Source organism: Cebus imitator, unplaced genomic scaffold (genome assembly GCF_001604975.1).
Source record: "Cebus imitator isolate Cc_AM_T3 unplaced genomic scaffold, Cebus_imitator-1.0 Scaffold78, whole genome shotgun sequence".
Lineage (NCBI taxonomy): Eukaryota > Metazoa > Chordata > Mammalia > Primates > Cebidae > Cebus > Cebus imitator.
In genome coordinates, this window is record NW_016107393.1 from 1022152 (window position 1) to 1047669 (window position 25518).

The 25518-nt window shown below is 35.2% G+C and overlaps 1 protein-coding gene across 3 annotated transcripts in view; it reads left to right on the top strand.

Moving 5' to 3' along the window:
- Window positions 1-25518, top strand: part of AGPS (alkylglycerone phosphate synthase) — a 139405-nt gene that overhangs the window by 82659 nt on the left and 31228 nt on the right. For all 3 annotated transcript variants that reach the window (XM_017532649.2, XM_037740023.1, XM_017532651.2), the window contains exons 12-16: window positions 2127-2178; window positions 6729-6805; window positions 8652-8764; window positions 14777-14846; window positions 20511-20572. In XM_017532649.2, coding sequence (XP_017388138.1) covers window positions 2127-2178; window positions 6729-6805; window positions 8652-8764; window positions 14777-14846; window positions 20511-20572 — 374 coding nt within the window. The remainder of the gene's footprint in view (window positions 1-2126; window positions 2179-6728; window positions 6806-8651; window positions 8765-14776; window positions 14847-20510; window positions 20573-25518) is intronic.

The following is a 25518-nucleotide window of genomic DNA, read 5'->3' on the forward strand; positions in this document are numbered from 1 at the left end:
CTGGTCTCAAACTCCTGACCTCAGGTGATCCACCACCTCAGCCTCCCAAAGTGCTGGGACTATAGGCCTGAGCCACCATACCCAGCCTAGGTTGCAGACTTTAGGATACTTAACCTAAATACTTCAGCACCATCTCCTAAAGACAGAAGAACAGTGTTCTTTATAACTACAATACTATTATCATGTCTAAGAAAATCAGCAGTAATTTGTTTTTGTTTTGAGATGGAGTCTCACTCTGTCACTCAGCAGGTTAGAGTGCAGTGGCTCACTGCAACCTCCTCCTCCTGGGTTCAAGTGATCCCCCTGCTTAGCCTCCCAAGTAGCTGGGATTATGGGTGTGTGCCACCACATCTGGCTAATTTTTTTTTTTTTTTTTTTCGTAGAGGTGGGGTTTCGCCATGTTGGCCAGGCTGATCTTGAACTCCTGACCTCGGGCAGTCCACCCACCTTGGTCTCCCAAAGTGCTGGGAATTACAGGCATGAGCCACTACTCCTGGCCAATCAGCAGTAATTTCTTAATGCCATCTAATATTCATTGTATAAGATTATTCCAGTTATCTCCAAAATATGTTTTATGGATAGTGTTTACAAACCAAGATTTTAATCAAGACCTGCATATTCTAATTGTTTTAGGGATTAAATACCCATAGAAATTTACTATTCTAAATGTAGTATACTTTCCTCCTCCTCCTTTATTTATTTTTTTTTATTTTTTAATTGAGACAGGGTCTCACACTGTTGTCTAGGCTGGAGTGCAGTAGCCCAATCTCAGCTCACTGCAACCTCTGCCTCCCAGGTTCAAGTGATTCTCGTACCTCAGCCCCCTGAGTAGCTGAGATTATAGGTATATACCACCATGCCCAGTTAATTTTTATATTTTTAGTAAATACAAGGTTTTACCATGTTGGCCAGGCTGAATTCCTGTCCTCAAGTGATTTGCCCACCTCAGCCTCCCCAAGTGCTGGGATTGCAGGTGTGAGCCACTGCACCCATCCCTTCCCATTTTCTGTTATATGTGTACTTATGTGCATTGTTTTCATTAATAATACCATTGATAAAGGTGTGGTAAAATGTGGTTGATAGTAGGAGATGGAATTTACAAGTTGTTGGTAGGAACTTAAAATGTTTCTGTTATGAATGACAGAGTGGCTGTTACTGTCTTATTTTTCTTACGTGCTTACGCCAGAATAAATAATTGTGTATGTTATATGTATATTCTTCTTATGAAAAAATTTGGTCTAATCAGGCTTTGTATTTTTTATTAGAAGTCAATGTGCCCATTTTACTAAAACATTTCAGATTTGTAAATGTGAAGAAAACTGATTTTCCTTTAGTATTTTTGGAAACTGGTAACAATTTTAGAAGTATCAACCCAACTACAAAGACATCCTGGTGTCAATATTTGAAATTACTCAGGTTGTACATTTCTTTAACATTTTTAAACTATTATACATTTAACAAGACTACAAAATAGCAATTAAGATGGTTTTAATGTAATTTTTGTTTGGAATATGACTTTAAAGCTATGTGTGTGTGCATGCATGCATGTGTGCCTGTGTGTGTGTACATGCACGCATGTGTGTGTGTTTTAAGTGATTTTTGGAGGCTCTGTAGTTTACCTGAAATAGTGCTCATCTAAAAGTCAGAAGATCTTCATCTTCTACCTTTACTGTGGATACAATACAGCATAGTTCATAAAATGGCACAATGCTTGAGGCACTGGATTTTAGTATCAGAAACATCTTTGGTCTAAAATAATCCACTTTGGAGCCTGGTATTTCTTTTAGGATATTCACATACAGCTTTGCCAGGCAGTAAGCAGCTTTTTCTGTTTATAAATTTAAAATCTAGTAACTTATGTTTGTATTTATTTATCTATATCTGTAGATTTCTTCTCTCTAAATATTTTATAGAAGTCATTGATATTTGTCTTCACAAAAAAATATGAAAAGTTAATATTTTTTTCCTCTGTAAATCCTTAGGAACTAAGCTCTTGATCTCTTAAATATAGAAAGATAATATTCATACTCTTGATCTCTTAAATGTAGAAATATACTATTCATATACTACCTATGTAGCTTCTTACTGTATTAAATTTGTATCACTTTTTTTTCTTTTTAAAACAGAGGTGTGCTCCAGCATCTATTCGCCTCATGGACAATAAGCAGTTTCAGTTTGGTAAGTAAGGAGTGGTAATTTTAAAATGTCATTTAACCACAAAAATTTATGAAACATCAGTAGTAAGAGTACACGGTGCAAAAGTAGAAAGTCAATCTTGCCTTTCAGGACGATGTCAGTCTAATGAAGATAGACAATTACATAAATGAGTGATGGCAGCAGTGTTCGAGGGCCCTTGAAAGAAGACTGCAATGGATACCATGGGCTGTAAAATGAAGGAGTTGATTCTTTTTGATTTTGCTTGAGGATAAAGAGTCAGAAAAGGCTTTTGTAAGAGAGATGCTTGAGCTAAATCTTCAAAGGTGAATACAAGTTTGCCTAGATGTCTCTTCTTCTCCTCTACCAGACTTCATCACTTGGAAGCAAAAATGTGAAGTTGTGAAATTCAATGGCGTGTGTTAGGGGACTTCAGATAGTTCTGTGTGGCTCAAATAGAGGGTAGTGTTAGGGTTGTTATATGAGATAAAGTTGGATGAGTAGACTAGGGCTTTGCAGGATAGATTTGGATTTTATCTTGTCAGCGCTGGGATTTCTTTGTATGAAGAATAAAATCAATCAACTTTACGTCATAGTTCTGGCAGCATTGTGCAGATGGATAAGAAGGATACATACATGGAGGAGAGACACTAGGAGATAAAACAGTTCAAGAAGCAAAGTTTGCAGGCTTTGAGCATGGAACAGCAGCGGAGATAGAGAACAGATGATAGATTTTCAGAAAATCAGTTTACTAACTGGATATGGAAGGCTAAATAAAAGGAGGAGTTAAGACAACACCTGGACTTTGATTTGATTGATTGGGTAGATTAAATAACATAGAAGAAGGGGTGGTGGTTAGGGGGAAAAGATACGATAACAGGTTGTAGTTATATTCTGAAATTTACTTTGGGATTTAAGTTTATAGAATTTAAATACCCTCAAAATAATTCCTAAAATAATGGGAGTGATCACTCAGTAATAAATACTAAAGGCAAAGATAGGCAGGCTTTTGTTTGTCATGTCTAAAAGTAAGCTTAGATTTTAATTTAGGGAAGCATGGTTATAGTTATATAGAAACTTAACTAAGTTAAGTTTCATAACATCAAGAGTTTTAAAATTACATTCTTCTAAGTCATTGTTTATTTCTTTAAGTAAATTACTTGCAAAACACTATACTACTGATAAAAGTTTAAGATCAATATATTCTATAAGTAACGAAATACTTTAAGTGAAAATCAAACCCCTCATATGTTTTCGCCTGCATTTAGAGATGTAGGTCTTAAAGAGAGCCATGCATCTAATAACAAAAGTGTGTTACTCATTTACATGTTATTGTTGTCATAAACAAAGTTAGACATAGGCAACTTTGTAAAATTAATTATGATTTGGCCATATTTTATTTATAATTAGAATCCATAACAACTTAAAGTGAAGGTTTAAAGAAAGCCTTTCTGTCATCCCTCTTCCATGTTCTCATTACCATAGTTGAAAACATACTTACTTGCCCCCTCTAGCTTGCTCCCCTCTGTGGTATTATAGTTTCTGCCCTCTCTAGTGTTGACTGTGTCTCCCCTTCCTCTGCACTTTACTTAGCCACCAACATGATCCTTTTGAAATACAGATCTGATCATGCTTTTTGGCTGTCTATATAACCTTTTTTATATCTTAGTTTTAATTGAAGCCTTTACATCAGTATATTGCCATGGCTTCATGATCAAGCAGCAGAGGAAATAATGCTTAGCACAGCAAAGGGTGTCCAAGACCCTGCACCAGCCATATGGCTGATTGATCAGTGTTTATACCACATTGGTTGTTAACAAAGCACAGGCCATATTATTAGTTGTTAATATTTTTAATATCCTCTCTACCTCAGGTACAACTCTTAATACATTATATTGACATCTAACTTCAGTATATTGAAATGATATATATCATTGACTATATGGAAATAATCCAAAGATGTCCTTTGTAAACTGAAGTTTCTCAAACTTAGGGTACATTTGTTAGTCATTTTTCTATCACCTGTACTTTTCACATAATCGACATTTATATGTTGATTGAATTAATCATCAGATTGGCAAGAGGGTGAACAAATCCTGGATAGCTCATAGCATAGTGCTGATCACATTGTCAATAGCACACTTTATAAAATTCTCTTCATGACTGTTCGTCAGAGTGGTATTCCCACTTTACAAATGACTCAGAGGCTCATTATTTTGACTACAGTCCACAAGTGGTATGTGGTAGAGCTGGGGATGAACCCAAATTTATCTGACTAAAAAGGCCAGGAGTTTTTGCACTGTCTGTAACCACTACTTTAAAACATAGATAATTGGCTGTGCGCGGTGGCTTATGCCTATAATCCCAGTACTTTGGGAGGCCACCGTGGGCGGATCACCTGAGATTGAGAGTTCAATTCCAGCCCAACCAACATGGAGAAACCCCATCTCTACTAAAAATACAAAATTAGCTGGGTGTGGTGGCACATGCCTATAATCCCAGCTACTCAGGAGGCTGAGGCAGGAGAATCGCTTGAACCCAAGAGGTGAAGGTTTCCTTGAGGTGAGATTGCACCATTGCACTCCAGCCTGTGCAACAGAGTGAAACTCCATCTCAAAAATAAAATAAAATAAAATATAAAACATAATTAATAAATCCTTTTAAATGACTTGACTAACATTGAAATACTGTAACAGAAAATTTACTAATCAAACTGTCCAGCTAGTAAATTTGGAAATGAATTTAATATTTAAAAAACCACAAAGCTAGAATATATTTAAAATGTAATTATATTGATAGGCAACATATTTAAGAAAAAATAAAAGATAATGTTCTCTAGTTGATACTAATGCTTGACCCACTTAAAAGTATCACTTTTACAATAATGTATTCTTCAAAGTTATCATGTCAACTTAGTATTAGAGATGTATGTGAGTAATTCTACTAGTATTAATGGAAATTGTGCATATAAATCTCAATGAGTTACGGTGAACATTTACCCTTAAGGATTATTTCATATTAGAGTAGTATCATATGGAGTCCTCATGCATTGTATAAAGATAAATGAATCTTTTGTATAAAGAATAGATAATTTCAACTTCTGCCAAGAACACAACATGCACATTAAATATATAAATGTTTATATATTTATTTCTAATTTGTTGTTAATGATAGGAGTTCCATTTGGGACCAGAAATGACCATTTTGATGATATGTTATTTCTATCTTTATAGATATTAGGAATTGTCTCTTAAAGCAATAATACTAGAGAAGCATCTCTGGTAGTTTACAATAAACGAAAAAAAATCCCCAGGCATATCTCTTACTTGTGATCCAGAAGCTCAAAAAGATTGCTAGGTTGATTTCTGTCTAACCTGTAGTTCAATTTGTTTGTTTGTGGTTTTGTTTTAAAGCCCCAGGTATAGCATAGATATCTAACTTTTAGCCTCTGGTTAAGATTTCTATTACGTTGGTTCTTATGTAACACAGTTTCCTATTATAATCAGCAAAAGTCTAGCAATAAGTAGTATTACAGATTGAGATTCTCATAAAAAATGGATAGAAAAAAACTACCAGTGATAGTTTTAGAAAAGCTAGTTTGCTCACTTCATCTACTTTAACTGATTGTTCAGTTTGAAAAAAAAAAAGAAAAGAAAAGAAAAGCTAGCTTGCTCTTTGCATCTATTTTAAACGAAGGAAAGGAAGGGCCTATACTTTAAAAACAAACAAAATCCCCAAACCTCAAAGGCTTTTTTCTTTAAAAAGAAACGTTTCATTTGGAAGATAATTGTAGATTTACTTAAGACTGAAATTCTTTATAAAAAATTTATATAAATGGTATAACACATTTTTCTCAATTGGGCTCCTAACACTGAGGCCAGATGTGTGACTCTTAAATGTAACAATCATAGGAGTTGAGAAGTTGTTAGTTTCTAAAAACAATGAGAAAACAGTAAAAGGTTTTCACTCAATTAAGCTTAATCCGCAGGCAAAGATGTTAATTTAACAGACTTTGAGACTCCATTTATGTTATTTTGGCAATTTTAACTCTCTGGGTGTGATTAAGGGAGCAATTACTAGTTTTATCCCAAGAATCCTGGATGAATTAAGAATTAATTAAGAAACAACCTTAAACTAGGCATTAGCTCCATATTTGGTTATAGTTTTGAATAGTTTCTGTATAATTAAAAAAAATAAAAGTAAAACCAGCCACCATGGGTGTTCCTAATGAAATAAAAATTAATGAAGTAATTTTATTATGTATAAACCATATCATTGAAAGATAAACTATGTATAGTATTAATTACACATGGTAATTTGACTTAAAAAAACCAAACCGAGAATGTGTTTTGTAAATAAAAAGTTGTTTGTGACATTTGAAAGAAGATAAAAGTAGCAAATATTAATGTAACTATATATCTTAATGTAAATATATATGTACATAACATGGGGAGATTTAAAAAATTAAAGTCATGAAAACTTTTACTTTCTTTAGGATACTAAGTTGGAATAGCCTCTTGATCGTCTAAAAAACACAGAATATGCTATTAATATAACCTTTTTTCTCTTCTTAGGTCATGCTCTTAAACCTCAGGTTTCCTCTATTTTTACATCATTTTTGGATGGATTAAAAAAGTTTTATATTACAAAGGTAAGAATTTTTATAAAATGCTAAATTTTTAAATGCTTAAGATCCTGTTTTCTGATTTCTTCCCACATGCACCTATTATTAGGGTGTTTTTCCATGTTGCTATGTACATTTCAGGATTATAATTTTTTATGTTGGAATAAACATTAAGTAAATCAATCAGACAGCCAATTTCAGAAAAATTTAATTCTTTCCAGTTTTGAAGCTTCTAAAAATAACACTACATTTGAACAGTTTTATTTTCATAACATTTTCTACTTTGAATTTTTTCCTTTGTGGAAGGAAAAAATTTCTATGCAGACATGAAATAAGATTGTGGATTTTTTTTAACCTTCGATTGTTGAATTTTTTTCCTAGAGTGTTAAGCCATCTTACACTACTACTAGCAATGCATGTATGCCTTCTTTTCCTTGAATCCTTGTTATTGCATGTGGGATTCTTTTTGTTATGTTTTAAATTTACCAGGGGGAAAACAGTACTTTCTTTTAGTTCATGTTTTTTGAAGCTCCAGTGAGACTGGACGTTAACACTTTCTTGTATTTTCTAGATCTAATCTTTGTGTGAATTTGTTGGATATGGTTATTTTTGCCAGGGGGACAGCTTGTTGTTTTTTCTTGGTGCTTTGGTGTATCCCTTTGAGACTGGTATTATTAGATGCCCTTTGTCATAAATGTAAATAATTTTTTCCCAGTCAGGCATTTCCTCTTTTAATAGGGATTTTTCTTTTTTTGTATGAAAGTTTCAAATTTTTATATCTTTTCTTGTGATTATTTAATATAATCTAAGCTTAGAAAGCCTTCTTTCCTCCAGAAATAGGGGCCATTTTCTTCACTCTCTCTCTTACACTAAATGATAATTTAAAAAAAAATATCTTGATTACTATTTGTATTTATTTCAATTTTATTATGTGAAAGAGACCTAAATTAAACTTCACCTCCTGCTCCTCCAATTGTTAACCAGTTGTGGCAGCACCATTAATTAATCTGTGCTTCTCATACATTAATTTGGTATGCCTCACATCATATACACTTTTCTAAAAAATAGACTCCATTTTAGTATATCTCATTCTTTTTTAATGAGCTTTTTGTTCTTGAAAAATTAAATAGATTTTATTGTTGTAGGTCTGTTTTTCCCTCTTGTTATTCAGAATTTTCCTTGTTATCACCATCACTTATTTATTATTCTAGAAAAATTTTAGAAACTTTTCATCATTTTAGGAAGTTCATTGTGGTTACTAAAATTGGAATAAACTAGTACATTAATTTGGGCAAATATTGAGTGGTTTATAATGTTCAGTTTATGTCTTTAGGAGCATATGTCTTACTCGTCTTTTTTTGGATATGTTTTAGATATGTTTCCTAATATATTTCTTTTTAAGATTGTTAGATACTGTTTTAATTTCATGCATAAAGATCTCCTTTGAAAATATTATTTAATAGGAAATTATTATTAGTATGTAGGGATGTTGTTGATTTTTTCTTCTTGTCCAATATATCCAGCTACTTTATTCTATCATTCTGCAGTTTTTTATTTGATTCTTTATCATAGTTATTATTTCAACAAAATATTTGTTGTATTTACATGAGTAATATGTCATTATAATTAACACTGTGGCATACTTTGAAATAAAGTGCTTTTCCTATGCTGAACAGTTTTGCTGCATTGTAATGACCTGAATAGGTTTATTAAACATTCTTAATGATTGACATGTAAAGTTTCAAAGCTAAATATTTAAGAAATCTGTGCATTTGAGCCCAGATCAGAAGGAAAAGACCAAAATGTGTTTTGATTTATTATTTTGTAGGATAAGACTTATCTGTAATAATAATAATTTTTTTTTTTTTTGTAGTTTAAAGGATTTGACCCAAATCAACTAAGTGTAGCCACATTACTGTTTGAGGGGGACCGTGAGAAGGTTCTTCAACATGAAAAACAAGTGTATGATATTGCTGCAAAATTTGGGTATGGCTTCAACTTCGTAATGGCAAGAGAAAGAAAGTTAAGCTAAGATTCTAATATCACCGAAGTTAAGCTAAGATTCTAATATCACTAAGATTCTAATATTAAAGTACTAGACACTAATGTCTCCAAGCAGACTGTAGTCTCAAAGCAGTTATTAATTTCATTTTAGTATTAAATTTGTGGTAATTTATAATAGTAAATGTAAAATATTGTTTTCGTTTACTTCCAAAATGTTTAGGAAGTTAGATTGATATGTTACTCTTGTCTAATCATATATATATATATATATATATATATATATACACACACACACACACACACACACATATATGTATATATATATATATACACATATATGTATATATATATGTGTGTGTATATATATGTGTATATATATGTACATATATATATTATTAAATATTGTATTTTTCCTAGGTTTTTACATTATTATCAATTTGGTGATATTTGTTCTACTAGAGTAACAGACAAAATTCATTGTTCTCTTACTCTGTAGTGATAATAGTATATGTGTAAAGCATGCTACTAGTGTGTTTTTAAAAGGAAATTTTGTTTAATCGAAAGTATTTGATAAATTATCTATACTCCACCCCCTGTCACTTACTGTTTTGTGCTGGTATAAAAAAACAGAAAACATTTCACATCTATAACCAACTGAATAATGGTAGGGTGGTTTCTGTCTGTCTTCTTGATGGATTATAAGACTGATCGATGAGAACTATCGTGAAAATGTCATTTATCAGGACTACATTTTTTCCTTTCCTTTTAAAGTACGTAAACTAACAGTTTCTAGACACTAATCTTTCCTTTTTTTATTTCGGGGATTAAAATACATCATATACATTATGCTTAATATGTGTTCTTTGTAAATATTTATTTTCATTTCTTTTTTGTTTTTTAAGAAAACAAATGAACACAATTTGGAGCCATGTGTTTTAGAATGTCACAACTTTATGTATTTTTTTAATATATAATGTTTAGCTCTTTATTTCTAGGGTTGTCTGAACTTAGTGTTAAAGTGCACTATTCTTAAAGGGGAAAAGAGTCTAATCTTAGACTTAAATTTTAGTTTACTTTTGTACTATTTTTAAATATTGAAAATGTCTCACTTTTATTTTTACCCTATTCTGAAATTGGCAAATGGGATTTTAATTTTTTCAGTAAAAGATAAAGTTTATTCATCTTTCATCTTTTCTCAGTAGTTGTTTTGGAAATTGCTGATATTTTCACTAAATTAGTTAAAAATAATTGTGCCATAAAAATCCATGTAATGACCAGATGGCTTGAATTTCAGGTCATCTCATTTTTGTTTGAATTTTTGAAATGTACATGTTTCCCTTCCCAGAAGGAATTTAGCCCTATGTATTTACCTGTTTTTTAGCTTCTAAGATATATGGAGTACATATGTAATTTGATTAAAATACTGATTTCTTAAAACATATGATATTAGTAAGAAACAAGGAGATTTAAAAATCTGCGCTAACCTTAAATATTAGAGACTGAAACTTTAAAAAATTGTTAATTGTATATCTAAATATTTTCCTGGGATTTCATAATTTCTCAGGACTTGTAGGAAAATGGAAGAGTGCATTTTGCTTTATTATTTGAATAATTGTATATAGGGTTAAATTTGGTTAGTATCACCTCAGTCTTCTTCCCCCTCACATACACCTCCACGTCTGTACACACACCCACACACAGAGGAATTTCACTTTTTAGGATCTGTCATTATAATTACGATTAAGTTATTACTAGTTAGTAATGTGCCACATTTCCTGTTACAATCGGGTAGGATGATGACATAATGCCCGTTTGTTGTGCCTCATGATTTTTATAGGTCATGACCTGTCTTTTCTTGTGCTTCACTGATGATGTCTAGTTCATACTAGTTGCTTCATTCAATAATTGTTGAATGACTGAATGAAACTGAATACTATATTTTCCTGATATCTTTTATTCTACTTTATGCCTGATTACTGTGCTACCTGTAAAACAGTGTATTTTTATCTTTAGATATTTGTCAGAACATTTTGTCTGTTTTTTCTTTTTTGGGGGGGGTGGGGGGAGATGCAGTCTTGCTTTGTTGCCCAGGCTGGAGCATAGTGGCATGATCTTGGCTCACTTTAACCTCCACCTCCCAGGTTCAAGTGGTTGTCCTGCTTCAGCCTCCTCAGTAGCCGGGATTGCAGGCACACACCACCACACCTGACTAATTTTTGTATTTTTAGTAGAGATGGGGTTTCACCATGTTGGTCAGGCTGGTCTCAAACTCCTGACCTTGTGATATGCCCTTCTCGGCCTCCCAAAGTGCTGGGATTACAGGTGTGCATTTTAATTTTAATTTTAATCAGCTTTAATTTGAGCCAGCAATTGACATGAACATCAGTAATGCCGGTTTTGTTTTCTCATATGTCACTATCCATTAGCCAATTAAAAATAAGAGTGAATCTTCTTTAAGATTTGGCATCCAGCTGTCTTCAGATACTGATACTTAGGCCCAAGCACTATTGCTATACTCCAGAAGTTTTGCTTACTCAAACAAAACTTGTATCAAATTTGTCCATTAAAAATAGGTTATAGTAAATGAGATTCCGTTTAAAGCAAGGGTAAAATGTTAAAGACTGGCTACGTTTGAGGTCTCATTTTTTTGCTATTATTTGTTCCTTCTTAGTTATAATTAATTTCTTAATGTGCTTTCATCCTGGCTTTATTTTATTAGATGTGGACATCTGTTTTAAACAACCCAGATTGTTATTTAGCCGATTATTTAGAGCTATTTCCTTATTTATTATTATTTTTTTTTTTGGAGGCAGTGTCTTGCTCTGTCACTCAGGCTGGAGTGCAGTGACCTAATCCTGGCTCACTGTAGCTTCAACCTTCCTGGGCTCAAAGGATGCTTCCTCTTCAGCTGCTCGAGTACCTGGGACTACAGGTGCATGCCACCATGCCTAATTTATTATTATTATTATTATTATTATTTTAGTTTTTGTAGAGACAGGGTTTTGCCACGTTGCCCAGGCTGGTCCCAAACTCCTGGGCTCAAGTGATCCTCCCATATTGGCCTTCCAAAGTGCTGGGATAACAGGCGGGAGCCACTGCGCCTGGCCTATTTTAAGTTTTTAATACTTGAAAATATCTTATTTTGGTTTTCTGTCAGAAGTTTTAGTATCCCACCAGTTTTCTGTAGGCACCAAATTTTTGTTCTAATCACTGAAGATTCAAGGATATTTTACTTAGGTAAATTGCCACTCTGACCGTCCTCAATGGTCAATCATCTCTGCTGTGTAACAAGACAAAGGAAAGCACCACCAAGTTTCTTTCTGCTGTAGTTTTCATAGGTTAGTTTAGCTCACGTATTTTTATTTTGAATTGGAGCATTAGTCATCTATCCCTTATTGTTTTTATTTGTTTGTTTATCAAACTCTCTATCCATCTACCAATTAAAAATGAGTGAATCTTAATTGACTATTATGAAGCACTCCCAACAGTTTAGAGCATTTTTATGTGTTGTCTTAGTCATTTTTTTCTCTTTGCTTGCCCTTCACTCCCACCCCAACACAGTTCAATACCTCTGCACACACATGACCCAACAGAACATAGTAGCCGCATAATGAATAACTGTACTTTGGTTGTTTATCCATGTTTGCTAGTAATATATTTTAACTTCTCTAAGAGTGGAGCAAAATAAACATTACCTGTCAGCATTCATGACAGGTGTTTTGACATTTACCATAGAACTTAAGGCAATATGTTATCGTTATTTTTCAAGCATGCTTAAGTTGTTTAATATAATTTAACATGAGAGTGATTAGGTTCACCAGATGGCCCTTTTATATAAAAAGATTGTCTCTCATTCTCTTTCATTAGTCTTTCCAGTCCTTCTTCATGAGACAGCTTTAAATTTGTTTAAAAACCTTGAATTGATATTTGAAATTTGTGGGGACAGCAGGAAGTAGGGAATGGATGTTGCTACTTTAACATAAGGCAGTTTGAATCTACATGCAGTCTTTTTGGAGTGATTACAAAAGTGACAATTTAGATGCATTTAATTTTTAAGCCCTACTATTCTTTATATATTTTATTTTAAGGTAATTCTGGCTAGAATATTGACAGTTCTGAAAGCTAAAAAGAGATAAGTTTCAAAAAGTTAAATCATAAGTCTGTGATTTCCTTGCAAAGCCCAGATTGACTTTACTTCTTTGGGCTTATGAATTTAGAAAAGATGTCTAATTTCTTCCTGCTTTAAATTAGAAAATGCATGTTTCTCTGTGGTTTGTCTGCCTGGATCCTAATGTGAACAGATCTGTTTCCTTCCTGCTGCCAGATATTAGTAATATTAGAGGAGGATCTAAAGAAAGATCTGTTGGGACTGGAAAAGTAGGACTTTTTGTCTCATTTTGACATAACAGAGGCAAGCCTACTAAATGTTTATACCTGTTACTTCTCATCAGCTACATGCTTGGCATTCTCTTTTCTCAAGTATTCCCAATACAGGTGTCTTGCACCCTTTCCTACTCCTCCGTCTCTTTTCCTTTCCTTCCTCACTAGTTTCAGTTTCTGTTTCCTAGACCTGTGGTGTTTTTTCTCTCTTGGACTCAGAGTCTGACTCTGTTTTGTATCTGCTTGAGCTATGGGCTAAGCTGTTTCCCTTCAAGCACTTACCACAGCAGTTTTCCCTTTGTTTTGAAACTTTATTTGGCTTTCTACTTCCAACCTCACATCCAACTCAGAATTGTGTTTTGTCTCTTCTTCTCACATTCAACTGCTTGACCGAAGTTTTATCTTCTTTGCTCATTAACATTCTAATACAAACAGTCCCCTTCATTTTTTTTATTATACCCCATTCTCAAGTAGTTCTAGACTAGAGCTGCTTATAATCAAATCTTTGCCACTTCCTTTGGATAACACTATCTACCCATAATGGCAATCAGGAAATTCTGATTTAGCCCATATCTTCTAGTCTGAAATTATATTACAGTATTTGTATAGAACAAGAGTACATCTACATTGTATTATTTACCTACTACCAAATCCAACACAACTTCAGAAGAAGAACATATTTAATTATAAGGTGTTAATTGAGGCCCTAAGAGAAATGGATTTTCCTTTAGTTGACTAAAGTTAAAATTTTAATTTCTGTTTGATAATGGAAAAAGCATAATTAGAAACTATGTACTAAAGATAGTGAAAACAGTATTGATTCATTGTGTTTTAAAATAAGAATAACTTTTATAAACAAGAGTACTTGGACTGAATTATATGTTATATGGGATTAATCCTAACTAGAGCAACAGATACAATTTCTATGGATGAAACTATTTTCAGATTGAAAGAGATAGTTTATATGTTCATAGTAATAAAACCTTACCTGTGTTGGTCTTGTATCTGTTTATACATTGCTTTATAAAGTTTAATGTTTCTATGTAAGTATGTTTTGTCTTTCATTTAAATCATAAATTTTATAAAATAAACACCACATTAACATTCCAAATTACTATGTACTCAAGTATTCTGGAAGCTTCTCAGTATTGGGGAGTTCCTAGTCAGTCATCACATTTCTTCAAATATGAGTAAGACAATAGTAACATGAACATGAGAGTATGGATATGATGAATAAAATAAGAATATTTGTGTGAAGATTATTTTAACTTATTTGTTTGTTTCTCATAGTTAATTCTTTCTCTGCTCTTTTGAGAATATGGGTAGAAGAAGCTGAGTTTATGAGTCAATTTTATTAGTTTGATGGATTAAAGTTTGAAATTAAGACTAAACAGAACTATTTAAAGTGTTTTCAGATTTTTGTTATCCAAACTTATTCTCTTGACAGTTTTTTGATACATTTATGATTAATGAGATTAAGATAAAAATGAAATGCAGTGTAATATATGTTAATCGATCAAGCAGGTATCTTGAGGTATCATATCAGTTTGTTTTGTTTTGTATGTTTTTAATAGTTCATTTGAAATTTATTAACAGTTTGTTCTTTAATTACAGTGGATTGGCAGCTGGAGAAGATAATGGACAGAGAGGTTATTTGCTGACCTATGTCATTGCATACATTCGAGTAAGTTGTATTTCTCTTGCCATTTAATTTATGTTGCAAACAATACTTTTTCTTACTTTGAATGCAATTATCTTCCCTATTTTTATTTTAAGCTACTGTAATTTAGCATATCATTTTACATGAACCTTGTTTTAGCTACAAACCTTCAAAAGCCCATTTAAACCTTCTCCATATGCTTTTGAGGAAGTTAAATATGATTTAACATGTCTTGCTGCTTTTTAAAAGAATGAAGCCTTTTTCTGTTTCAAAGTTGAGCATACCATTCATAACATTACTTGGTTAAAATCAAGCTGTTTTATTTAGCAACATTCTTCACTTAATAATCTGTTTTAATGATGTGTAAATCCTTAACTGTGTTTTAAAATTTTGATATTTAACTTAAAGTAGTTAAATGTCAACCTGAACATATTTAACTAAGAAAGGTTGAATTAATATATTCTCATTTTAGCAAAAATTTAATTCTAGCTAAGACCTAAATTTTAAATGGTAGTGAAGCATATAGTCCTCCTCTTTTGTCCTCTGCCCCCACAGTGATAAGTAAAAATATATTTATTGCCTGTTCAGTGTTTTAGAAATTTTGATTAAGAGATGTACTGATCATGAAAGGTACTAGATAATTGTAGAACTTGTAAATAATATCTACCTTTATAGACTATCATGCCATAGTTTCTTCCCATAGTAAGCATTTTGAATATACATAATTATTTCTTAGGCATTTTCTCTGAGGATATTAGCTTTTTCCCCATAATACTGAATTTAGAATTCTAGAAAATGAAACATAAGTGTAACAAGTACAACATATGTAATGTTGGGTTTCAGGGGTTCAGGAGAGCCCTCGGTTCCCCTGAGAGGACATTTCTCCAGGTTCTTGGTCTATCACTCCCCCAAAATGGGAGAGGAGACCACGGCACAGTGCGCAGTAAATGCCGGACTCAAAAGTGTTGGTAGAAAGTGATTTGTTTAAGTAGAGAAAGAGAAACAGGAGAAGGAGAGAGAAAGAAACAGCTAACTCTCACATTAAGTGAGAGAATCCAGAGAGATGGAATCCAGGAGAGGAAAGCAGCTTGTACACTGAGTGGAAGGGAATAGAGAGAGAGATGGAGTTTAGGAGGGGAAGACAGGCTTCCATGAGAGAGTGTGGAAGGGGACTCCAGAGGGAAAATCCAGGGGAGAGAAAGACAGCTTCAAGAACACAAGAGATTGTTTGTGGAAGGGGATCCAAACATGGAGTCCAAAGGGGTATGGAAGAAGGGTACTTTTAACCTGGGAGGAACCCCTACCTTCTCTAAGTTCTCTGGCCAGTGAAAGGGGTTCCTTAGAACTTCTGCTGGAGTGATTGACTTTTGATTCTTCCCATTCCCACAAAAATTAAAACACAGATCGTTAAATCTCCCGGATGGAGAGAGATGGAAGTGGGGCATGGTGCTGGGAAGTTCTTGCCCTTAAAACTACTCACCCTCGTGGACCCGAAAAGAGAACACCTTCCCTCATTACCCTCTCTGAACAGGAAAGTCCAACTTCTGTTGGAACACGGGCATTGATCGCTCTTTAACTACTTCCTGCTGAAATGGGGCATAGAAGGGGCCCTGCAGTTGAGGTTTCCTCCAGAAGGGAGCCTTTCAGGGGTGCAGGTTGATCCTGAGGCCCACAATAGAGCTCATGAGCCGAGGACCTCCGGGATTCCAGCGGTAGGATTATTTGTGACTTTATGGTTCTGTAAGAAACAAATGTGACAAAGTGGTTAGAGATGAAAGGCCCAGAGGCCAACAATTATAGAATGGTTACAAACAAGCCTAGGACAGAATTGAGCCAGGTTCTTGAAGGTTTTTAGCCCTGTGTTTGATTGATTCCTGAGTTCTATGTTCAAAACAACACTTAATTGGTTTACAGAATAGCAGCTTTTTCCTAGAAAAAGACAGGCTCCCTTCCCACTATGAAAAGGATACTCGGAGTTCAAGAGATATCAAAGTTGAGCGTTATAGTCCTATTAATGCCAGGATATAATTATGCATGGTTACTTCCCTGAGGATCTTGTTGGAAAAGCAGATGTAGATCCTCTAATGGCTCCCAGGTGTACTAAGGGTCGTCTCCTGGAACTTCAGCCTGCAGAGTGGTGGGTTTGTGACTTTCTTCAGGAAGTATCCAAGGCTTCAGCCGAGTATGATGAATCCATGAGTCAATTTCCACTACTTTAACTGCTTTTGGGGTAGACAGAATAACCAAAAATGGTTCTTCCCAAGATGGGCCTAGAGAGCGAGAGTCTGAGGGGAGAGATTTAACAAGCACCAAGTCTCCAGGGCAGGAGAGAAATACTGAGAAGGCCATGCCAGTGTCCAGGAGAAGATTAACCCCTGGACCTCTATTATAAAACATTGAGGTTGCCTGGTTCAGTAATGATTCTAGACTCTGTTCTGGCCCCAAGGCCAGTTTCTGGACCTTCCACCTGATACCTGCTGCTGACTGAATAATAAACTTGTCCTTTAGTATTACTGACCCTCAATGGAATCTGGTGACAGGGGATTGTACTTTCTTAAGGCCTCCTGCAATCGCTCAAGGAAAGCTGTTGGGTTTTCTTCCCTTCCCTTTGAGGGCTAGGTTTTCCACTTAACAGAGGATAATTTGGCCACGCTGTTCAGCAAAGAAAAATGACCCACTTCTCCCTTAAAGGCTATGTGCTAAATTGGTCCCAATTTTCCAGTATATACTTTAATGGGGACGTGAGCGTGGGAATAGAAGCACTCATCTGAAATCAAACACAAGGAATGTTAGCATTCCTGGTTAAAGAAATTATAGCCACTTTGACCTAAGGCGTCCCTTAGGTAAAACGGGTACTGAAATGAAACGTCTTTCAGTCAGTACTCCAAAATTTCGTGTGCCCAAGATGTGTGATCCATCTTATCAGAGGGCTTCCCATGTATTGGATTCGAATCATGACCTGCCAGCATCATGGGACTCATACTCACTGTCTGCATGACCTCCAGTGACTACCATAGAGGCATGGAATGAAAGGGGCTATTGGGTTGGGTAGTCATGTACCATTGAGCCCAGACAAGGCCAATGAGGCACAGGAGATGGGTACCAATATTCCCCAGCAAAAGTCCAATTTATACAAGCCAATTTATAAAACTGCCCTAGAAGGGTAAACTTCTAGGGAGGGGCCATTAGAGCACACAGTTCAAAGAAGGCAGGCTGGGCCACTGCAGCCGCCCACTCAGGTGCCTCTTTACATTGCCTGATGCCAGAGGGGAAGCTTGCCATGCTCCCCACAGTGTCCCGTTTGCCATGTTGCCGGGCCCATGTGCGCACCCAAGGCCACTCCCCCAGCTGCTGCTCAAACAGGGACCCGAGGCTGGCAGGTGAACGCCCCAGGGGAGCCCCATCTCTGGGACCGAGCAGCAGTTTGCCGTCCCAACTGGGGATCCGAACATGCCAGTGAGCAAGTGAACCAGCAAAAACATTTCCCTGTGGTGTTTTCTTAAGCACCGCCACTCTGCTCAGAGCCTCCATGCCTGGCTGGGACACACCTCGCCTCACCCCACCCGGCAGCTTTTCCTGGCCTGGCTTCAGGGCTGGGCTGTGGGTGGTAGCAGTTCCAGTTCCAGCTGGCAAGGAGTGAAAGGCTCTGCTCACTCCTTCCCACAGGCTCCCGCAGGTTTTTGTCCCAGAGATAATAGCCAGAAAGATAGAGAAGGAGCAGAAAGCACAGAAAGAGCTTGGAGGAAAAACTACACTTTTAATTCCGGCTGGCCTGCACTGCTTAAGACAGGCACAGGCTGGGCCAAGCCCCTGCAGCTTGGTGCCTCTGCTCCGGTTCTCCTTAGCTCTGCCTGGCTGCAGCTGCTCCAGGTGTTCTTAAAGAGACAGGACAGAATGGGGCTGGTTTCACTCACAATTTGAAGTCTTGTTCTCTGGCTGTACTCCTTTCCTGGCTATACCCCTCAAGACTGGCTGTACCCCTCTTCTGGCTGGCTCACCAAAATGTAATGTTGGGGTTCAGGGGAGCCCTCAGTTCCCCTGAGAGGATGTTTCTCCAGGTTCTTGGTCTGGGAAACCATGGTGCAGTACGCAGTAAATGCTGGAGTCAAAAGTGTTTGTAGAAAGTGATTTATTTAAGTAGAGAAAGAGAAACAAGAGGAGAGAGAAAGAAACAGCTAACTCTCACACTGAATGAGAGAAGGAAAAGCTGCTCTCACACTGAGTGAGAAGGCTTCCCCAAGAGAGAAAACCAGAGAAGGAAAACTCCCCTCACACTGAGTGAGAGAATCCAGGCAGATGGAATCCAGGAGAAGAAAGCAGCTTCTACACTGAGTGGAAGGGAATATATATAGAGAGATGGAGTTTAGGAGGGAAAGACAGGCTTCCACGAGCGAGTGTTTATGGAAGGGGATCCAAACATGGAGTCCAAAGGGGTGTGGAAGAAGGGGACTTTTAACCTGTGAGGAACCCCTACCTTCTCTAAGTTCTCTGGCCAATGAAAGGGGTTCCTTAGAACTTCCACTGGAGTGATTGACTTTTGATTCTTCCTGTGCCCACGAAAATTAAAACAGAGACTGTTAAATCTCATGATGGAGAGAGATGAAAGGGGGGCATGGTGCTGGGAAGTTCTTGCCCTTAAAACTACTCACCCTCGTGGACCCGGAAAGAGAACACCCTCCCTCACATAGACACAATTTGGGAGTATCTATCTTAATTTTTCAGGTTCTAGTTAATGTTAAAACTGAGTCAACAGCAAGTTAGGGATTCCCGCTCCCCCTCCCCTAGATTACATGTTTTATGTTTTTATAAGCTTTGCAATGGTTAATACCATTGTCTCCAAATATATGTTTACTGAATAAATAAGTGCATTAGAGAAAACAAAATGTTTTAGATCAGTAATTTGGGGATTTTTTTTTTTTTTTGTATCAACCACAGGTGGGTTGAAATGACTCATTTTACTAGAAGTAAAAACTTAACGTATATTGACTTTTCTACCTTATAAAATTTTCTTTCAAATCCCTGGACTTCTTTGGTGGCTTGTGTATCTTTCCAATTTTGATAATAGAACAATTTTGCTCTGGGTAAAGATATTAAGTATTATAAGTTACTTGTAATATGAGTATTATATCCTCTGTACTATAAAATATTTTCCTAGAAGTGCCTGCAGATGTTTAATCCAATCTGTCACTTCAGATAGATGCACTATATTACTATATTTTTCAAGAAGAGATGCTTTTAAGAAAAAAGTCTCTTCCTTCTAAACACTCCCCCACCCCCGCTTCTTGATCCTCCTGCTTCTTTGATCTTGACTAATTTTTGATATTGGTTAATTTACTATTTATGCCACTAAAATTCTATTCTGTTAGTATTGTCTACATGTACATAGACTGTTCTGGATAGAAACTCCATTCATTAGAGAAATAAAAATTTGAGTTCTTACCCTGAGTCAGGCATTCTGCCTGGTGCCAACGATACAGAGAAGAATAGGACAGGCAAGGTTCCTTTAGTTATGGAGGCTGCATCTCATCCTGGGGGCAACTTTTCAGTGCTTTTATGAGGTGGATAGTAAAGAGCAGCGTAAGTTAAATTAGAAACGTGATACTAACAATGAACTTGAAAGATTAACAGTGTTATTGATTCTTCTGCATCTGTTGTAATTTCTTGTTTTTTCTGTTTGTGTCTTAATAGGACTTGGCTTTGGAATACTATGTATTAGGAGAATCTTTTGAGACTTCTGCTCCTTGGGACAGGTAAAATATAATAATACCTGATATTATTCAAATATGCGATATGAATTGCTTGAAGTAATGTTTCTTTCTGTGTGAACATGTAAGTTTACAACATTTTATGAAGAAACATTGAGACAAGGCAACTACTTTTATTTAAATTAATGTATTCATCAGAATGCCATATTTTCAAGTGTTTTATTGGGTGGGGTGAGTTGAAGAAAATTTGTCTGTGATCCAAGGAAGAAAGGTATTGTTGAAGTTTACATTTTGAAGAATGTTATTGAATGCTCAGTGTTATTATGTGGTTATATCTAGCTTTGACTTAAATTCTTAAGTGATTAATATTGCTTAAATGTTCTCTAAAAAGTCCTCCCAAAGTATAAAACCAGTTAACTGTCCTTAATAGTATATTATTTAGCTTTTGATATTTGTATTTGTAAAAATGGGAATTTAAATGATTTCTAAAAGAAATTTAGTTTAGGAAATTAAATACAATTTCTATTTTTAAATGTAAGCAAAATTTTGTTACTGGAGCAAATTAGAGGAAATGGCCCAAATAAGATGGATGGAAATAGATTTTAGAAGGGTTTCTTTACTGGAAATACATACACACAATATTGGTTAATGAATTAATAAAAAGCTGATTAGGAAATGTGAAATAATTTATTAATAGACCTGTGAGTTTTATTATAACTCATTTAGTTACAAAAAAATTCTCAAGGGGATTGTCTGTACAGTCCCTTATCCAAAATGCTTGGGACCAGAAGTGTTTCAGATTTCAGAATATTTATATTATGTATTTATCATTTGAGTACCCCAATATGGAAATTTCACTGGAAATCACTGGAGCATTTCTTTTGATCATCATGTTGATACTCAAAAACTTTCAGATTTGGGGGCATTTCACATTTTGGATTTTTGCAGGATATTCAACCTGTATATTTTAATTTTTTTCTAGTGTACTGATATTTTACATTTCTTTTTAAAATATAAAGTACATTAAATCCACAATGAAGTGTATAAGACATAACAATTCCCTGTGAATCTGCTTCTTAGATTGCATATCTTAATTTTTTGGTTTCTTCCAGTTTCTTTTTTCCCCCAGAAAACTTTTTACTTTCCTTTTCTCCCTTCCCTCCCCTCCGCTCCCCTCCCATCCCCTCCTGTCCCCACCTATCTTTTTGATGGAGTTTCACTCTTGTTGCCCAGGTGGGAGTGCAATGGCATGATCTTGGCTCATCACAACCTCTGCCTCCCAGGTTCAAATGATTCTCCTGCCTCAGCCTCCCAAGTAGCTGGGGTTACAGGCATGCTCCACTATGCCTGGGTAATTTTTTTATTTTTAGTAGAGATAGGGTTTCTCCATGTTGGTCAGGCTAGTCTGGAACTCCTTCCACCTTGGCCTCCCAAAGTGCTAGAATTACAAGCGTGAGCCACTGTGCCTGGCCAACTTTTTACTTTTCTACATGCAGTCATCATCTACTGAGTTAGTACATTGGTGCTCATATTCCATGCATTGTTACCTAGTAACCTAGTTTATATTATACTATCACTTTGTCATTCACAATTTTTTTCTTTTTTAAATAAGCTTCCTCAGGTTGAAATGTTATTCATAAATTTTGATGCTAAATTTTAACAAGGGGAATAAATACTTTAAATAAAAATATTATGAAGTCGTCAGCCTTTGAGTATTAGAAATAGTTTGGCAGCTATTCATAGTGGTTTCAAAACCTTTTTTTAAAAAAAATTATTAATTTTTTAGTATGAAATTAGTTTTTATTTTTAGCTAAAAACAAATGCGTAACAACTTTCCAAAATCAAAACTAAAGACAAATACTTAGAAAAAAAGGGTAGAAACATATTTTTCATTCCCTGGAGAAACCAGTAAGGCAGACGTTCTAACGAGCTTGGTTTTTTCCACAGGACTAGTCAATGCAAACAGTCTCTCTCCAGCCTTTTGTCTATGTCAGTTTTATCTACCTGGCGGGAAAAACTAAAAGAAACCCCAAAGGAACCCCTCCTCACAAACACAACACAAGACAAAGGACTCGAAAAGTTGGGGAAAACTTTTTAACACATCAAAGATCATTTTAGTGTTTAATTCCTCTCCTTGGGTATCTTAGCCAATTTGACCTGCTATACAGAGCACCTTAGACTGGGTAACTTAAATATTCTTAGACAAGAAACAATTATTTCTCACAGTTCTGGAGGCTTGGAGTCTGAGATCAGGGTGTTAATATGGTTGGGGTTTTGGTGAAGGCCCTCTTCCTGGTTTTATAGATGGCACCTTCTTAATATCTTCACCTGGGGGAAAGCAGAGAGAGAAAGCAAGCAAACCCTTTCATATCTTTTTATAAGAGCACTAATCCCATCATGCAGCTCCACCCTCATGACCTAATTACTCCCCAAAGGCCCCACCTTCTAATACCATTGCATTGGGGCTTAGGATTTCAATAGATGGATTTTGAGAGGGACACAGACATTCACTCCATATCACTGGGAAAGTGGGTTAGTGCAATGCTACCTCTTAAGAGTTAATGAATTTCTTTGTCATCAGTTAGTACTAACTGATCATTGACATCTTGTTTTTTTTATTCTTGCAACTGTGGAAGCTAATCATGTGCTAATTTTTAAAATTTCTCTTCATCTGTTCTTTATATATACTTGCATATTTATTTAATTGATACACCAATAATTTCTGTTTTATGCAGTTACACATTTGTTTTTGTTTAAAACAATTTCTTCAGCTGCAGTTTTAATAAATAATATTAATGGAAGGCAACTATGTTTTTATGTAAAATATACTTGTTGACAACCATTTAGCAATTTTCTTTTTCTTTCAAACCTTTAACTAACTAGAGGCACTAGCCCATGGGATCAGGGTCTTTAACTTTCACACATTATTAGATTATTGGCTTTTTCATATATAAGCCACTTGAGGGATTACTGGTCATACTAATTTTTATGTTTCCCTAAGTGTCCCATTCTATTGTGTTCCAACCCATGCCTACTACGGTGGCTGTACCTGTTAGGTTCTCAGTAATATTCTTTATAGATTCTTATGAATGAGCTTGGGAATAATTTGAGATTACAGTCTATAAAAATAGATACCTTAAGGGTTGGAGGTTTTAATTTTTTTCTTTTTGAGATGGAATCTCGGTCTGTCACCCAGGCCAGACTGTAGTGATGCTATCACAGTTCACTCCAGCCTTGACCGCCTGGGCTCAAACAATTCTCCCATCTTGACCTCCTAAGTAGGTGGGATCCCAGGTGCACATCACCGTGCCTGGCTAATTTTTTTATTTGTAGAGATGAAGTCTCTATGTTGGCCAGGCTGGTCTTAAACTCCTGGGCTCAAGCAATCCTCCTGCTTTGGCCTCCCAAAGTGCTGAGATTACAGGAATGAGCCACTATGCCCAGCGATGTTACAGATTTTGGAGACACCAGCAAGTCTTCTAATTAAATCCAAGAAAGTGGATACAAACACTTACAGATAGTATGGAGTGAAGGGAAAAAAAGAGGGCCTAAGAAAGAGGTTTAGGGAACCTCAACATTTAATGTTACAAACAAAATAAAAGGTGACAAACTATATTGAATAATAATATCTAGAGGGTGTAGAAGTAATCCAATGATGTGAAAAAATCCCAGGCAAGTTTTTTTCAGGGAGGAAATGGTCAAGTGTTAAATTTGCTAATAAGAATTTAAAAGTATGCAGTTATGTCTCTGTGCTATAAAAGGACTAATTCAAGTGGACACAGCCTTTGGTGGACACAGCCTTTGATCAAGTTCTATGAGAGAATACTTTCAGAACCCTTTCCCTAAAAGTCATTTACTCGAAGTGTCCCATTGGGGGTTGTAACTGTTCAGTTGGTCCTTTCTCTATCTCCTTTTCATTATTCAACTATCAGTGAGGGTTTAGACATAAGGAACTCTAAACATTTTCCTGTTTCCTATTGTATTTGAGATGATTGAATACATTTAAGTGCATTTAAACTGAAATGCAGTTCACACAGTGGCATAACTTGCAAAGGACTGTAATAGCAGATGATTATATTCTTAGTTTTTTTAGACTACTTAGCTGTAGCATTTAAATTTTATTTTCTAGTGCCAACATAAAGAACTTGTTAAAACCAAAGAACTTACTACTTTTATAAATTTGTAATAGTCATTAACTCATAAATATTAAAGCTTAATAGATTTTATTTATAAAGATTTGTTTTATAAGGTAGATTTTCAAATTAAGGCATTAAATATCTGTAATCTAAATGTTTTATGAGATATTTTTTCAAACATGCATCCTTGCCATTCTATACCTCTGTGCATAAGTGATGCATAGATAATATTGATAAGTCATATATACCTGCAACTCTCATAAACTAAAGCAGAATTTAACTTAAGAACATTGTTTTATGAAATGAGAATTTTTTACTTTCAAATACTATATTCATAAAAATAAAAAATTTGACATGCTAATAAGACACTAAAGCCCTTTTTGTATTTATAATTTAATCATATACTGTTCTTATTGGCAATATGGGTAACTTTATAAAGTATGATCTGTTTAAACATTACTGTTTTTATCAAATTGGTTCTCATACAGTCAAGTCTGTGTCTTGAAACTAGAGATAAGTCAACCTTTTGAGTTTTTCTGGTATCATTTTGTCTCATGATGCTAAACAAGTCAAGGTTTAAAACACAGAATCAGTGTCGGTATGTGGCCAGGATATTTAATAGGGAATAAAATGGGACTTTTAATATCAAGTAGTCCAGCATAGCACATTAATACTTTATACAGTTTGTCTTCGGTAGATCTTTGTCATATTGGATTTCAGCTTGAGAATAAGCTATCAAACATTTGATATAACATCATGATTATAATTTCTTTTGAAAGACAGGGCCTTGCTGTGTCACCTATGCTGGAGTGCAGTAATGTGATGTTGGCTTACTGCAACCTCAACCTTCTGGGC